The 17,418-nt window shown below is 39.9% G+C and overlaps 2 protein-coding genes across 9 annotated transcripts in view; one reads left to right on the top strand and one right to left on the bottom strand.

Annotated features, from left to right (window-relative positions):
- LRRTM3 (leucine rich repeat transmembrane neuronal 3) overlaps positions 1 to 2,469 on the top strand; it is an 80,643-nt gene extending 78,174 nt beyond the window's left edge. The window contains exon 2 of one of the 3 annotated variants that reach the window (XM_053983475.1): positions 743 to 2,469. In XM_053983475.1, coding sequence (XP_053839450.1) covers positions 743 to 952 — 210 coding nt within the window. In that variant the 3' untranslated portion in view covers positions 953 to 2,469. The remainder of the gene's footprint in view (positions 1 to 742) is intronic. The other 2 variants (XM_053983476.1, XM_053983477.1) reach the window with 2 other exon arrangements.
- Positions 1 to 17,418, bottom strand: part of CTNNA3 (catenin alpha 3) — a 427,746-nt gene that overhangs the window by 316,600 nt on the left and 93,728 nt on the right. The window lies entirely within an intron of this gene.

The raw sequence follows: 17,418 nt of genomic DNA, 5'->3' as shown, positions 1-17,418 counted from the left end.
TAAGGCTTCTGAACTGTAAATCTAAGATAAACTGGGCATCCTGATGCTCATCTGAAGCTGAACTCCAACAATATGAAGCTCACATATCGCTGGTAATTAAACACTGCAGTGGGTTTTACTCCAGAATTGCTGCCAGAGATGAGAACTGCTACAATTGCTGTGATATTACTAAATTATTTATTCATTTCAAAGAACAGCACGTTCTTCATAACTAGAAATTTTATTGACACCCATCCCACAAGGAACGAAAACAGGAAGGAAAGCTGCAAAGGAAGAGGTACAAATAGGGAGGTTCCCTGTTTGGTTACAATGCCAGGAGAGCTGAGGACTCCTTCCCCAAGCACTTCAATAGTAGGAAGCTTCTCACCTGTATTTCCAAGCAGACCAAAGGTATCACACTCACTGACAAATTCAAGCCACTCATTCGAAAAAGCATTTACATTTAATGCGCAATATTCCCTGACAGAGTGATTATAGCTGAGGTTAATTACATTCTAAAGATGATTAAGATGTGATTGAAGTTAAATTTTCTCAAACACATTCAAGCTTATACATAGCCCTGGGCCTTGAGATCCAAGGTGCTGGAGGTCAGGGTTAACACACCCTGGAGAAGAGCAGGGTGTGGGTGGAAGCAGTGGGCAGAGGGACACAGAGAGCAGACAGTCTGGTTTTCCAACACCCCATTCAGGCAAGAACCACTGGGTAACATCATTTGGTGCTTTTCCCTCTGTTTTTGCCCTAGATCCCACTGTCCATGAACGTGTCAACGTTTCTGGCCTACGACCAGCCCACGCTGAGCTACTGCGGGGTGCACCACGAGCTGCTGGCCCACAAGCCCTACGAGGCCAGCAGGCAGGAGGAGGCAGTGGACGCAGGCCTGGAGGCCGAGCTGGACCTGAGCACAATCACCACGGCGGCACGGATCAAGGAGCACGGGCAGCAGCTGCCCTAGGGGCTGCAACCAAATCCTATGTAAAGCTAGGGACACCAGTGAGCAGACAGTTCTGTGGAGTGTAGGACCCCTGTGCAAATTAAAAGTCAATCACAAAGATTAATTGTTTCCAGTCTACAATTTGTAATTAGTTCAGTTGTGCAGTATTTTTTTGACTTTAGAGTATGACCCTTGAAAGTGAATCTTTTTCAAAATTCATCCTACCTACCTGTATAAACTGTACAGATGTAATGTATTTTTCATATTGTAAAGTTTCAATTACCAAGAACAACTGGTATGTACAGTGCCATAATTTAATTACATCTTACTTTACAAGCTTCAGTTTCTAAAGCTTCGAATTAACAAAAGTTATTTCTTGTGTTATTAAGTTACTCTGTTTTGTAGGGATCATTTTGTTACTGCTTTCGTGCCCAGACAACTTTAATCTAAAATTCTGTCCTTTGCAGAATATGCACCATTTTTACTGTGTTTAATGTGTAGAATTTTATCTACTGGTTCCAGAGGCAGGGTTTAACTATTCACACTTCTAAGAAATTCTTGAAATATATAGCCAAGTTTTCCTAGAAATGAAAATTAAAAAAAAAAATAATAATTCTCCTCAAACTTACCTGTTGCCTTGAAATACAGCCTGATTTTTAACAGCAAAGCTTGGTTATGCAACTGTTAGTCAAGGCTGATGATATTTTATTAAGTCTCACCGTTCTGCAAGACAATACAGGACAGGAGACTTCAAGAGGCAGCTACAAAATCTGCTGTGAGAGTCTGCCAAATCAGGCATTTATTTGTATTTCTGCTTAAAGACAAAGGGGCCCAAAACCTACTTCTGTCACAGGCAGCTGCTGACAGAAGTGCCAACAGAAACAAATCCTTACACTACTCCTAGAATGTAAAATGTCACTCAAAAGAAACATCCACTTGCTGAAAAATCCAGTAATTCGGAACAAATACTAAAAGTTTACAGTCCTTCAACATTACGATAAATCAAACAAAGAAAAAAACCCAAATCCTTTAAAGAAAAAGAAATTAATGTAGTATTAAGTGTTCAACAATTACTACATTGCTTATTTGTCTGTCATTTAATATCTGGATCGAAGCATTCTTATACCCCATTCTTTTGTTTTAAATCTTCAAATTTCTCAATGCTGTATGAGAGTAACTTTTTATACCACTACACACTACCCTGTAATCATAAAAGATTACAGAAATTAGGAAGACATTATATCATGCTGACTGTGCAAAACAAAATGGGAACACAAGCCTTCCAAAATATAGGAAAAAAAGTTTCATATGGTGAAGCAACTTTTTTATAATAAAGAGAAATTATATAACCACAAATCTATTTTTCTGGATCTTTATCCTACCATATTTTCATGTAGCTTCAAAGCAGAAGACTGAATTTTAAAATTAGAGGGCAACTTTTGTATAAAACAAGGTGAAGAGAATTAAAATGAGCTTCAAAAATTGGTAACAAATCAATCTGCATTCAGTACCTGTTAAGTGGAAACAAAGTGTCCAAAGGGAATACATTGTACTGCTTATTTATTAGCACTTAGATTTTGTAACATATTTTGCATAAATTATTTCCTCTTCAAAACATCGTCTTTTTAAGACACCTGCACACTTCAGTTCTGTATTTCTTCACTACACTGGTTCTTGAATCTGTGAACACCTTGCACAGTGCTGGAATTTTCCTACACATAGTTTGAAAATACATTTTGCTAATTGTCCACTGCCAACAAACATGCAGGAATCACTCTGGAGCCCAGTGGCATTCGGGCTGCAGAAAGAGATTACCTGAATCACTCCACAGCTGGTTTTGAGGTGCAATGTTTTGGCATTCTGGCTATTGGAGCAGGCCTGAGCTGGAAGGAGCAAATACCACTCTCCCAAAAGGTCGTTTCAGTTGTTCTTTCTCTGTCCTTCCTACTCCGTACTTCGACCCGCTGCCCTCAAGTACTTGCAGTGTGTGAACAAGGTCCTGGCACTAAGGGAGCTACTCAAAATGCCCAGGTGTTCAAAGGTTCCATTCCCAGCGTTGGACACTGGGGAGCTTAGACTGGGGAACATGAGAAAGTATTTTCTTATGCAGAGACACAGGAAGTTTTGGATGTATCTGATCAAAGAGGCACAGCTGCATAGATACTCACATACACATCAACATTTCCCCTTTTCTCTTCCTCAGTCGTGAATCAAAGACCTGCAGTTCCAGATGTCACAGGACAAATGGCAGAAGCAGAGTCACAGAACTGGCCCCTGACAGATTCTTCATACTCTCACAACCACTTCCCAGGCATCTGAAACACCAGGCTCTGTAACCCCAGCAGGCCACTCCAGTGCTCTGCAAGATGGATCCAACATCCAGGGCCCAGAGCAGCAGGGCGTGTGTGCTTACCCCAATCCCAGACTGTTAAAAAATGCCTTTCTGTACATATTCAGGGGATACCCCTTTTTTAAATGGACTACATCAGCCCAAAACTTGTTATTCTCAGTAAGACAGGTGTCTTCAAGAAAGCCAGATGGCAGGTAGGTACCTTCTCTAAAAGATACTCATGATGAAAAAACCTAGGTTAGGCTAACCCAGAAGCAGACCCACTCCTGAATTCTGACCTTAGACTGTGTACACCTGCTTGCCAACAGATTGCTGCCAGCTGCGTTCTGATTCTGGCTGCACAGGAACAGGAAATGCTTTTGTTCCGTGGATAAAACAGACCAGTATCCCTAATAAAGCCCCAGCCTCCCAGCTAAGTTAGCAAGAAGAAAGGAGTCTGTGGGTTCAAGTATTTATTAAGAGGGGGTCACTCTCATGTATCGTTTCCCTTTGCAGTGAGAGCCACACACAAGAACAGAGGTAGCCAGTGGCACCAATGGCATCCACCTCTGTCTCAGTTAAGTGACACCACCAGACCCTGGCAGGTCCTTTTACCAAGAAAAGGCTGGGGGAAATTATTACACTTGCAAAATACAGACTGAGAGACAATATAACCTCCAGCAATTAAAAACCCAGGACAATTTTAAAAATAAACCTAGCTCCAAGCAAAATTCCCACCATCATCCATCAGTGGATCCTGCTTGTCCAGCAATGCACAGGGCTGAAACACCCATTAGCAAAGCAAGCCCAAGTATCTGACTGGAGGTCCTCCCTAGGGAAGGGGGTGTATAGAAACATTAATGACTAATTTGACAAATTCCTGAATGTATCTCAAGACAGTAAATAAAAAAAAAATAAAAAAAAAAACAACAAACACCACCTATACAAGAAAGCAAATGACTGCTTCAATTAAAAAGTTATGAAAATCTGCAGTGCAAACTGTTCTCAAGGGATCTGAGAGATACCTCTAACATAACAATCCACAAAATATACACAGTTTTCAGTTTACATCATAAATATCAGACTTGTTTTGGCAGCACACAACCAATGGAAAATGCCAGCCTCAGAAGCTGTGTACTAGGCTTGCTCTACTCAGAGTCCCTCCATTTCTCTCTTTCTCTCTCAAGGCATGTTTTATCCCTTATTATTTCCAATCCTCAGGCTGGATATGAGAACAGAAATTGTGCAAAAACCATAACATGAAGGCTAAAAAAAAACAAAATAGAAGTGCAAGGGCAACACTATGACTTAAGAAATAAGCCAGGATTCCAGTGTCAGTGGACTGTAATAAATTCTTGATATTGCTACACTAGCAATGAAGATCCTCAAAGATGGTGAATGTTAATTAATTATACGATCATGTACAGTGTCACACACAAGCAGCTGGATCCAGTTCCCAGCTGTGGTAGCAGAGATGGTCTGCTGAACAGGTGAAAAAGTTAACAGCTTAACTCATGTCCTGCAGCCTGACCCTCCTCTCTTGAGGGAAAGGTCTTTCTGCTCCACAGTTTTGTACAGGTCTCAGGGCTTCCTAAAGGCAAATCTAACCAGTAAAGGCTGAGTTTAATAATGGCTTTACTTGGTCACATCAGAGGTACAGCCAGCCTCGATAACCAGCCTGGCACAGCAGCTGAGAGACGAAACCCAAAGAAGAACTTAAGACTGGGGCAAGCACACAGCTGTCATTCCCTGGAAAGCCCCCACAGATCCCAACTCTCTGTAGGCCAGGCACCTCCTTAGCCAAACGTGGCCCAAGCAGTCCCTCTCTGAATGTGCACACAGCTTCTTTGAGGCCACAGCAATCGGTGACATTTGCAACTGCTGCAGCAAGGAAAGCTGCCCCTTCTGCTGGTTCTGGTAGGAATGAACAATCTCCATTTTCGACACAGAAACACGACTCTTGTGTAATTAATAGTGACACACTGCCACCTTCCAGGGAGCATGGCTAGCATCCCCTCTGTCACCCAGAGGGCAGACTCCATCTGAAACCCTGAGATTTCTCTTAGGGAGGGCAGGAGAGTGTGTACCTTAGATTCAGCTAACCACAAAGGAGAAATGCTTTCTCCCAGGTTTCTCAAGTCCATCACAACAGTAAACAAACAATAAACCTGCTTGTCAGAAGTACTGCAAACATTTTTCAACACAGAAAGATACTTATGAAGCTCTAATAGGTACAAGTTTGACCATAATGATCCATACTTAAAAGCAGATGTTCCTTAAATTCCTCAAAAAAATTCTAACATTTGAGTGAATTAATAGCTCTATTATAAAATAACAAGGCCATTTTTAACAAGGCATAAAATAACAAGGTACCATTTTTTTGTTATACCTAATTAGAAAACCTGATTAATTTCATTTATAAAGTTTCAGAATAAGGTGAATATAATCAGAGTTCATGATTAATGTTATTCTAATGAACCCCCGAGAAATGAACATTTTACCACTAGAACTTTGCCAAGAATTTTTACGTAAGCTGAAGTGCAGTGCGTACAAGTGTGAAAATCCCACATGGCATGGAGCTTCTATTCTGCTTGATCACCATCAAGCTGGTATGTAAATAACCCACTCTAAGAACTGCCTGGTTAGATGATAACCACAGGGGAGCTCCTGTTGTGGGACAGCAAGTGAGCCAGTGACACACAGCTCACACCCCCAGCCCTCCGACAGTAAAGCTCCCACACATTCCTGACAGGAGACACTTCAGAGTCCCACCCCGACTGACCTAACACTAATAATACACAAATGAGCATTAATTAGTGCTGCATTAAGATAGAATTGGTTTGGATTAACAGTAACGTGTGACGATTGCCTTACTAACTGCCTTAGGTCAGCTGACATGAACAGGATGGATGGTCTCCTAATAAACACCAGAAGAATTCAGTGTGCAGTTATACAAGAGTATGTTTTTTCCTGCTTTCATAGAGAGTATTTCCCACTTTGTATTCCCTAAGAAACAGACTTTTAAGGTGGATGCATTTCAGCAATGCTTCTATCTACAATCTAATCATAGAGTGAGTGCTTCAATGAAATATATTTCAAAGCCCAATAATTTAAACATTGTTATACACTAATTCTGTGTTTCTTAGAGAACAAAACCTCATCAACTTTTGCTGAGAATACTCATTAAAAGAAAATTATGTGTCTCTGCAGCACTGTGCACTTCAATAATTTCAGTAGTTTTATACAAGAGTGCGTCATAAATGAGGCATGGCAAGCCATTAACTGAACAATTCATATTGAATAGCTTGTTGTAATTTATGCTTTCAAAAGAAATATTGAAAGTGATTTATTTTTCTAGTAATAATGATGCACCTCCCTTTTATGTCTTGCTGTTGGTAACTTTATTTTTAAAGAACCTGTAAGCTTGCACAATTAGTCCAGCCTCCACTGCCCAAAAGCCTTATTCTCATTGTCAGGAAAGGAAAAAATACAGCTATCAATGGTGTATCTGAATATGCAAATGGGATTCATGAACAAGTTTTTTTTTTGTCTTCTGCTTCAGCATTACCTAGACAGTTCATACTTCTCTTTGCCTTCTGCAGTCTAGCTCTCCAAAGTCTAGTTGTCACAACTGAGACTGCCAGCAGGAAAGCAGAACTATTCATACTGAGATCCTGGAGGGAAATGCCTCTCAGGTATCACCTCCAGAGCTGAGCAGCTTTGCTGCCAACCAAGCACATGCTGCAGCTTCTCTGACTCCTTTTCTTCATCACTAGCTCTTGCAAATATAGATTCATAAATATAATAATACTAGACTATGCTAATAAAAATCAACCTTTTTTTTTTCATTCTACCACTACACAAGGTGATGTAAAGGTTTGGGTTTTTTATAATCTGTTTGCACGCTAAAGCTGTGAAGAGATATGGTTAACAAATGTCAATATGAACTGCCCTAATTCCACTTTCATCTAGTGATTACAACAGAAACTTTAGAAGTTTCTGGAAAGAATTAACATGTTGCCTACCCATCTCAAAGCAAAAACAACTTATATACAGGAGTGTAGGTGTGTCCTGTTCCACCACTCCAGAGCCGGGGAGGATTCTTTTGACAGATTTATTGTACAGAAATATAGTGCAAACACAGCAATATTATATCTGAGAACCGTTTCTTGATTAAAAAAAGGTAAGTGTTCCTACTAAAGAGGGACAGGAGAATGCTCAGAGAGAGGAAAGAAACAGAACACAGGAACAGCGGTTTTTTGTTGTTGTTTTTTTTTGGTTTTTTTTTTTGCTTCCCAGAAATAAGCATTAATAACCTGTTTTGAGAGTTTGTGCATAAGTTTTTCTTTTACAAAATAAGGAGGGAGGAGGGGAATTTATGCAGGGGCATTGTTAATGCCACAGAAATACAATAGTTAGCCAAAAAAACACACTGCTAGCTAAAATTTGAAGATTTAAATGCAGAAATAATTCAGCATTATTCTTGAGAGAGGATGTAAGGAAAGGGACTGTAAATGCAACTAAGTTATGCTTCAGGAATGAAAAAAATGTGTTTTCAAAATTTATAGGGACCTTGAAGAGAAGATATTTAAGGCTGGTTTTTAAAAGGAGGTACAGGCTAACAAGGCACAACACAAAACAGAAGATGAAAAGGATTAAATTTAAGTCTGGACTGGATATACACAGGCAAACTACCAGAGAATGGGATCTGCCTTTCCAAAAGTGAAAACCATTTCCATTTGCTTTAGTACCAAGTATCTCCTGTACATGTCAGTAACCAGCAGCATAGTATCTGAATGTAAATCAGTAACAGGGATAAAAAAGTTGGCCTTACACACATGAACTAAGTGACCCCAGAGAAAAAAAAAAAAAAGAACACAGACCCAGATCTGCAAAACTTCTCAGGGAGGCAACTGAATACAATGATGCTCTAGTAGACCTCAATTACACCCTCAATCAAGTGCTTTTATGTTAAAAATAACATTGCTACTGGCCTCTTTCACCTAGGAGGACTTCAGAGACACCAAGGGAAGTGGAAAAGTAAATCAAAGGCAGAATTATTAATAAATAACAATATATGTAAAGACACCAAAGTACTGTCCATATGAATATTAATTCAATTAGATGTAGGACATACAATGCTGCCCACCAAGAGCTGATCACTGCTGGTCTGCTGCAGTGGTGTATTTTTCCATTAACATCACAGTTTTCTGGACTGCCAGTTAATAAAGTTAACATTGGAAAATCATTTAAAAAATAAGAAAGCATCATAAATACAAAATCTTTATTACAGATACTGCAGCATCAGCAGTTAGCTAAGGTGAAATAGCAGGAGCTGCTTTGAAAATTCAGTGTGTGACTGAAGGGATTAAGCACATCAGCAGTGAGGGGAAACGGAGGAAGTCCCCATAAGAACCCTTGGGAAGCTTACAGTTACTTCTCACCCAAAGCCAGTATCTCCATTAGAGCTGTCCAAAAATAAATCAGCATTTCACTGAAAATCATCTTTAGGAAAAACACCTAAGAAGGAAAACAAATTCATTCTGTCTAAACAGGAGAAGGAACAGATGTGTAAAATGGAAAGAAAGGAGGGAAAACCATAGAGATGCTGATGGAAAAAGAAGATCCCAAGGATTCAGTGAAGACAGACTTGACAGAACTGTAACCTTTCAACAGGGTAACAGATTAAGGAAGGATACAGGAAAGAATGAAAATGGGAGAGAACAAACCTAGTTGCTCCTTCACAATGGTTGGTCTGAAAACAAATGGAATCCCTCGGGGCAGGGCAGTGAACAAACAACATCTCCATCCAAAGATGCCTGGGCTGTAAAAAAGGTGTTTGTTCCATCAGGACAGTACAGTGACAACAGACAGCACCATTGCATTGATGTTATCACTTCAGCTTGAATACTTCCTTCTCTTTGAACATCTCAAGGTAGATCCATTCTTTTTCTCCTGTCTAAAAGAGCTTTCAATTTGCAGCAAAAACTCGCAGAAAAATTAGGTTTAAAAAAATGCATTTTTTGCCTCCAGTAAAAGTACACCAAACTCCATAAAATATTCTGCTCCCAAATTTTTTATAAAAATAAGAGCTTTGCAATCAGATATATGTGATTTAAGGATAATGAAGCAGGTTTTATGGGCTGCAGAATATTATAAATCTTTTCTGATGTATTTCAGGGTAGAGGGAAAAGGGGACTTGTTGAAGGAAAAGATGATAGATCACATCTGCTTGTGGGTAATAAGGCCTCCTATAAGAAGAAATGGCATACTGTGAATAATTACATGCAGTCTGAGGCCAAAAGAGACAGAGTCTAGTCCTGGTCAGAAATTTTAGCTGCCACCAAACATTTGTAAAAAATGCGTGAGGGAAATACGATGAATTCTCACTGATTATCAACAGTTTTTCTTTTGCTATTTTGCTCAGCTTCAACACTAGGTCAAACCATAATTTCATCTTTCTGCTTTGCAGAAATTCTTCCATTTTACATCATAAATGTCAGCAGAAACATCAAAACCACAGCACCATTCAAAGAAAGAAAAAAAGGGGAGCTATAACCATGACAGTATTTTAACAGAAATACTGAGCATACTTTTCAAATTAAATTTGTAAGACACTACAATAAACCAGAGTGTCAGGCAATATAGGCAAAACCAAAAAAGAACAATATAAAATATTCAATACAGACCACACTCTTTTAAAAAAGTACTAAGAGTCTCAAGAGCTGAGCTTAACTCCTTCAGTCCAGGTGATGCTCTGGCTCCATTAAAGCCAGCTGCAGCTCCAGCAGTGCCTTTAGAGGATTTGATATTTTCAGAGGTTTTTTGCATTTGTACAGGAGATAATTGGGAGTCAGCACTGGAGATAAGAGTGAGAGCTTTATGCAGCACAGCTGGACAGAGGCAATAGCCACAACACACTGGCTGCTCCCATAGTTAAATGCTCACCTGCAGCTTTCTGAAGTATTCCCTATACTCTGAGCACTCGATTAGGGGCGTTCTCCTTCCTTCTCACACTGGAGAAACCAACTCTTCCGTGTAGTGACTTAGGGGTTTAAACGCTGTGTCACTGAGAGGAGGCTATTGGCAGCCTCCCAGAGACCGCCCCCTTCTTGACCACAGCCTCCTCCACCTTGTCCTCGAGAGAAGCAAAAAGCCACTGAACCAGAGCTATGCTCTAGTGCAACACAGTTCTGAGAGAGCAACACAGCTCTCCTGATGGGCAGCAGAAACTGAACATCCAAGTGTTGGTCAGCCAACCCCTCTCTTGGACCCTTCCTTTCCTACAAACCTGTTCTCAGGCTAAGAATTCTCAGCAAGGCTTTTGAGAGACCATAACATCATAAAATCCCTCAGCAGCCACAGAAACATGCCCCTCTTTCTCCACAGTCTCTTCCAAGAGAGACCAGTCCCCAGCTTAGGAAGCTCCAGAGGTTTCTCGCAGATGAGCATTTTCAGCTGTTCCCAATGAAAATGTGCTCTCCCTTCCTCCCAAACAGCTCCACCTGAGCAAGGGCTGCAGTGGCCAACAAGGAAATTAAGTGACCTTTCTCCCTGCCTCTGAGCCAAAATATAATGCACTGTAACATTCAGTAAAGAGTAAACAATTTAATAACAAAAATTATGCTATCGATCACACCATCCCAGAACATCAAAAGTCACATTTTATATCACAGTTCATAGATCAAAAGCACCAGAATAATTTATATTTTTCTTCTTTGTAGTTTCAGGAACTTCAGGCTATTTTCTAGGTTGCCATATGTATGGTTTCAGCACAAGCTAACGAGATATTGAGTGAGAAATCATTAGCAGCTGGTCAAGTAAAACCACTCCATCAATCATTTTCATTTCCTTAATGTCAACAATTCTAATTTCAACTCTGGAAAAAAACTGTGTTTTAAACTGTGGAATGCATCACATAAAACAGTGGCATTTGATAGTATGCTTTTAGATTCTCAAGTTTATTGCGAAAAAGTCAGTTCAACACATAATGAAGTCATTCCTCCTTTATAATCACCAAACTCAATTGTAGGGAGGAGAAAAAGCTGCTTCATCTAGATCAGCCAAACAAACATACTGTCTATTCCAGAATAAATCCATTATTTTTTATCTAAAGCACCAGTAAAAATTCTGGAAGAACTGCAAAGCTGTCTTGTGTCTTCTTTTTACAAAGATGCATTTTAGGTTGTTCTTGAATTCCAGTCAGCGAAACCAACCCACGACTACCAAGGACCTTTCAGGAGACACAGTTTCAATACCGTGCCCTTCTCAGTTTGCCTGGTGCTGTTTTCTGCAGACAAAGAGCTCTCCTACAAGAACTCTCCCTGCTGTTTGGCAGAAGCTCCTGAGGAGTGGAGCACTGCCATCAGTCACACCAAACCCCATCACCACCGACACCTTTCTGTGCTAGGGACAAGGTACGGCAAGGCAGGGTCCTGGGGAGGCACAGGACCAGCTTCTCCTTTTGGCTGTCTGGAGCAGAGGCATCCTCCATCTCTACAGCTGGGTTTGCTGCAGCTTTCTGGTTATTAGAACAGGAAGACTATGGACCATGGCAACTTTCTGAGAAAGAAAACTCAGGTGGCCAAGTGACGGCAGTGCCTGCATCCCACTCCCCTCTATCCTGACATGAGCAGGTGACTCTTTCCTTGCCCCTCCCAGTCCAGCCCCTTGCAGCAGCACCCAGGTTTCCATCAGTCCTGGAGAGCCTCCTCTAGAGCCCTGGGAAAATTTCCTCCCTTCAAGTTTCAGGCAAAGTGCACTCCCTAGGGACATGCCAGCCTGGGCAGCCTCCTGCCCCCCAGGTGTTCCCCAGCCACAACGTGCTGCAGGCAGCTTCCAGCCTGATTTTATTCAAACACCAGGAAATTACTGGGGACTTCTGCCATACAACCAAATCACACAAGGAGTTGGTCGGTTGGGGTTTTTTTAATAGTGCATATCCATTCTCCTCAGAAAAACATGTTAGTATGAGAGAACAGCTCACATACCACATTACACAAATGCAATTTGGTTGCTAAAGTTTTAATCTTGTAGAGCAAAATTCCTATTTTCTATTTCTTGTACTTAAGTTCCAGTTTATGAACAGATTATAGGATGCAAAATGGTTAGGTAGATCCTGAAATATTACATTTAGATAAATCTTTCCAGTATCATAATAAATTTGTCAGGATACAAAAACTCCTGCTGATATGATAAGCTGAATCATTGTTAAATGTACTATTTTCATGCAAATAGCTCATAAGAAAATAAATTCCTAGTATGCCTACAACTATTAATAGCTTCTTTTATTGACCAGCCTTCCCCAGATGCTTGAACACAAAATTGTAGAAAGGACAGATTATTATCTGTATATGGCCTGGAAATCTAAAAGCCCCACCAAATTTCACTCAAGTTTTGACTGCTGCATAGAAAAAGCATTCACTGTTACAAACCTACACTAATCTGTGGGAAAAAAAGCAGTTTGCAGTACGAAAACACAGTCTGAAGACTGGGAATATTACTTTTATAAAACTGTAAACCAGTACTCAGTGGGGCTAAGGGGGAGCTCATGGTCACTTTGCATCCTGAGCACTCCAAAACAGCCCAGGTGCCCCTAGAGCTCCCAGGCAGATGCTGGGCAGCCAAACCAGTCCCACCTGTGTGCACGAGCAACTCTCCCTGGCCTCCCAAGGGACTGTTCCAGTGCTTGCTCATCTACATGGCTGGGTTTTTTTGCTCAATACTGCACAAATTTTGCACTTTGCCAATTACATTTGTCTTTCTCTGAATAGATAGAGAATAACTTAACAGCATAAACCTTATAAAAACTTCTTCCATATCTGAAAATATCTGCATGTTCCTCTTCTCCTCCACCTCTTCCTAAGTTACACAGACTCAGCTAAGTCAGTTGCTTCCTACTTTTTAAGTTCTACATTCCTTGCTTCATTTTGTTCCTTTTATCAGTCCTTGTTACTCTTAAGCCATGATGTCTAAAATTTCCTACTGAGCTGAGCCCTACTGACAGTTCATTTCATTTCTGATTTTCATATGGCATTGGGAGCTGTAGAGCAGTACCACAAACCCCGCATTTTTATGTGTACAGTGAACTCGGTGAACTTCTTCCCAAGAGTAATTGTTGGCACTTATCATTTCACTCTGCAGATTTCAGACCATTTCCCCAAAACTAAAAAAAAAAAAAGAAAAAAAAAAAAAAAAAAGAAAAAAAAGAAAAAGAGGGGTAATGTTTTTATTGACCTATAAAATCCTTTGAAGTTGCACCATCATTCAAATTCTCAATTATTTCCACTCTTCATTCCCTAAGCCATTTATTTACTTTTATTTCATTTATTACTCATGAAAGTTCACCATACACATGGGTCCCAGGCCAGTCCTTGCAGAATCACACTTCATTAAGCTATCCCAAATTGACCTGCAATGGATTAAACACCAATTCACTAGGAACACTGTTTTTCAGTGACCTGTATTTTCCCTCATTATACAACAACTGTGCTTCTCGAGTTTGCCTATGAAAACATCCTGTCAGTGTGCATTGCTGTGTGCAACATTACAGCAGTTTACAACTTCCCTTTTAATCCCCAGCCAGCTATTCTGTCAAAGAACTACATGTATTTGACAAAACATACTTTCAAAATAGATGCCTGTGGCTCAGCACCACCTTCTTATCCTGAGCAGTTTTAGGAAATGAATATATAAGGATTTCCTGCAGCTTCTTCACAGTTATCCAAGTTAGAGGGACTGACCTATAAATTCCCTACATAAAGGAATTTATCCATTAAGATAAATTTGGCTTTTTTGTCACCTGGAAATACTCATGCCTCACAGATTTTTACAATCAAGGTCAATGGTTTATAAACTCTTTTCTTAAATATTCCTGAACTCTTTCTGGCACATATTCACTTTGCTTTATTGACTGCATTAATTTTTCCAGCTAACTATTCACAGGAAGCCTGAAGCAGGTAAGAAAGACGGAGTATTTTTGACTTTCTGTCCCCCATTTAGAAAGGTCTCTACTTTTCCTCCTATTATTTCCTTCTAAATTACTTCCAGTGCTCAGATTTCCACCTTTTTCTTCACTATTAAATTTGCAGGTTACTTCCTTCTTCTAGCTGAGCAAAGAAGCCTTTGGTGCTGATCAGACTGTTGATCAGACTGTGCCTTGCTGCATCATTCTTGCCTCAGAATGTGTTATTTGGGCAAAGGAGCAAAGAGCCATTCTGGCCTAGAAACCATCTAAAAAATCTCTATCTCTGCAGCAGCCAGGGGCATTCCCAGCAGTGGCTCCTAGGAGTCCCACAGGAACACTGTGTTACAGAGCAATCCCAGGACACTGCTCATTCACTCCACCTCATTTACTTCCTCACCCACAGGGAATATGAGGACAGTGTCATATTCCTGCTGTTTGTCAGCAATGGATGATTCCAGATTTACACACTGGCCCACAGATCTGAATCACAGATATACACAGACTCTTCACTACAAGAATAAGGTAGAGGACAAAAAAAAAAAAAAAATTACTTCCTTCATTAATTAGTGGTCAAAACAAAAATCTAAACCCTTTCCTCCTGGTCATTCTTTCAGCCTCCCTATTTTACTTAAGTTGTAATAGCTATAGGTGTAATAGATCTGTAATAGTACTTTACTAGACCTGCATCTGAATAAATGCCAAACAAGTAAATTTTAATATCTGACCTTTGCTAATCACATTTCATCCAGACATGGAATGAGAAAAAAAGGACTTACTATTTGCTTATAATTCTATTAGACATTTAAAATGGCATTGACAATGCTACAGACTAACTGGAAAACAGAGCAAGAACTGAAGCACAACATCAGAAATCAGGAATATAGCTGGAAAGTCTCCAGAGGAATCTTTCTTCTCTTAAAATCTGCCAATTTATCAAAAGCAGAATCTTCCATGGAAACAGAGAAAGCACAACAGATCTTCTGACAAAACACAGGCATATGCCCTGCCAGCTCTGATAGACAGCCTTGGGACCAAACTCTGAAAGTTTCAGACCTGCTTTCCCAGTCTTACTGGGAAGAACTTGGAGGTACCAGTCACTGAGCAGTCTTGCTCTACAAAAATTCCATTCTTACAGCTGAGAGAGGCAGGTGTTCCAAGGACCACGATAAACGAGGAGCCAAACAGCCTGAGGAGCTGGCAGCCTCACCCAGGCTTTGTTCAGGCTCTGCATGCTCACTCACATGCAACAGCACTCTGCTTTCCTGTTGGGATCCAGGATAATTGTTCATCTCAACAATCTGGTCAGCTGTTGCCCAGCTGCTCAGGAGGGGACAGGTAAAAACTGCTGCCAGCCCTGGCAGTATCTGTCAGCATCACCTACAACATCCCTGCATTTCAAAGCCTTGCTTTAATGTACAGCTGCACAGTTGAACACAGGATGTGGCTGACAGAATTCAAAATATTATTAGCCTCTTGATTTTCAAATTAGAAACAAGTTTTTCTGATTACTTGAAAGCTAAGCAAGAAAACCTCCACTTGCTTGCCAACTGCAGGACACATCACCGATGCCATTATGACCACACCCCTTAGCAAATAGCTATGAGCAGTCACACAGCATTCCCCGTTTCCTTTACCTACTCATTCTTTGGACTCCTTCAGTTCACACTTTCTACAGGAACTTTGCAAAGTTTTCCCCTATTTCACTTCCTAATTACTGCAAGCAGTAGACTGGAAATAGCACTGTAAAGCCAGAATGGTTCTGGCTTATGTGCATCTGTTCTCTCCTGTGTGCACTGTCCCTGTGTGCAGGTGCACAGTCAGTAAAGGCATGTCAATAATACACTGCTCTTTTGCTGTATTAAGCAGAAAAGAAGCACTAACCAAGTTCCCAGAGAAGAGATTTACTTCGGGCTCCAGTTTTTTTCCCATTAACTGCTGCCAAGATGTATGTAATTGTTATATTTCTTATTTTCTCTTATTTATATGGAATAAAATATTATTATTCATTTCTCCTGCAAAAAGCTAAATATATTCAAGAAAATGAAGGAAGGGATTCCTTTACCACTTATCTTCTTTTACAGACTGGTAATTCCTCCTGTACAATATTAGGGATCAGAAAAAAATTAGAAACATCACTGCTTGATAGAAAAGATAATCCTAGATTATTCCTGAGTACAGCTCCTAGTCAAGTAGCTGACTTATCATTTCTTCCCATCTTTGTATAAATTTCCTTTGTTTTTTCTCCTGATAATGAAACAATAGTTAAAGACAATTAGAATAAGACAGCAAGGATTTTCCAGTAAATACAGCAATTAGAATAATTTATTTCACGTATTCTACTAAACACTGCAGCTCTCTGACTTAAGACATTTATTTTCTTTGCATACTCAAAGAGAAAGAAAATGTGCCAATTGGCAACACAGGCTGAGAAAACAACCATGAGAAGCAGTTCTTGAGAAGGGCTGATCTTGAAAGGACTAAAGCACATCTTTTTTGTTAATATGATGGTTCAATTGTTTACTTAGCCAGCCTTCCCATCATATACATTGGTCAAAAATGCAATTATACAAAATTATAATCTTCCTTTTTATTTTACTTAATTAAGGAAAGAAGAGTAGCATGTCAGACAGGAACAACAAACAAAAACTGGAAAAGAATTCACTGAAAGGAAAGTTAAAATGAGAGGGAAGTGCCAATGAATGCTGTTTGTGACCAAAGATGTGGTTTTGTTTTTCAAGTCTTGTTTTGGTTTTCTTTTCAGAAAGAAAATGGAAATGTGGAATTGAGATTTAGATCTTCAAGTTCTCCATCTCCTTTAACTCACTGTTTTAAGATCTGGCTGAACAATTAAGACCAAGAATTACAATTTTTCTGCAATATGATACAGTACTGATTTCATGAAAAGTGACCATAAGCTATTTCACATAAAACTCCATTGCTCATTCTTCATAAAAAAAAGATCATGAGAAGCTAGGCAAGAAATTAAGTCCAAAAGTCAGCCGACAACTATGCAGATGTCTCCATCTCTATCAAAGAGAAGTCACTTCTGGTACTATAACTTAAGAAGTGCAGCATCTCATAGGATGCTGGGATACCATATCCTGAATTCAAGTAACTACAGCAAAAGCATTTGGTTTCAGCCATGCAACAGACCTCAACAGTCATGTGATGAAATTCTTAGGGAGAGCTTTT

Source organism: Vidua macroura, chromosome 8 (assembly GCF_024509145.1).
Source record: "Vidua macroura isolate BioBank_ID:100142 chromosome 8, ASM2450914v1, whole genome shotgun sequence".
In the NCBI taxonomy this organism is placed as follows: Eukaryota; Metazoa; Chordata; class Aves; order Passeriformes; family Viduidae; genus Vidua; species Vidua macroura.
The sequence above is the reverse complement of the archived record's forward strand: the minus strand, read 5'-3'. Positions and strand labels throughout refer to the sequence as shown.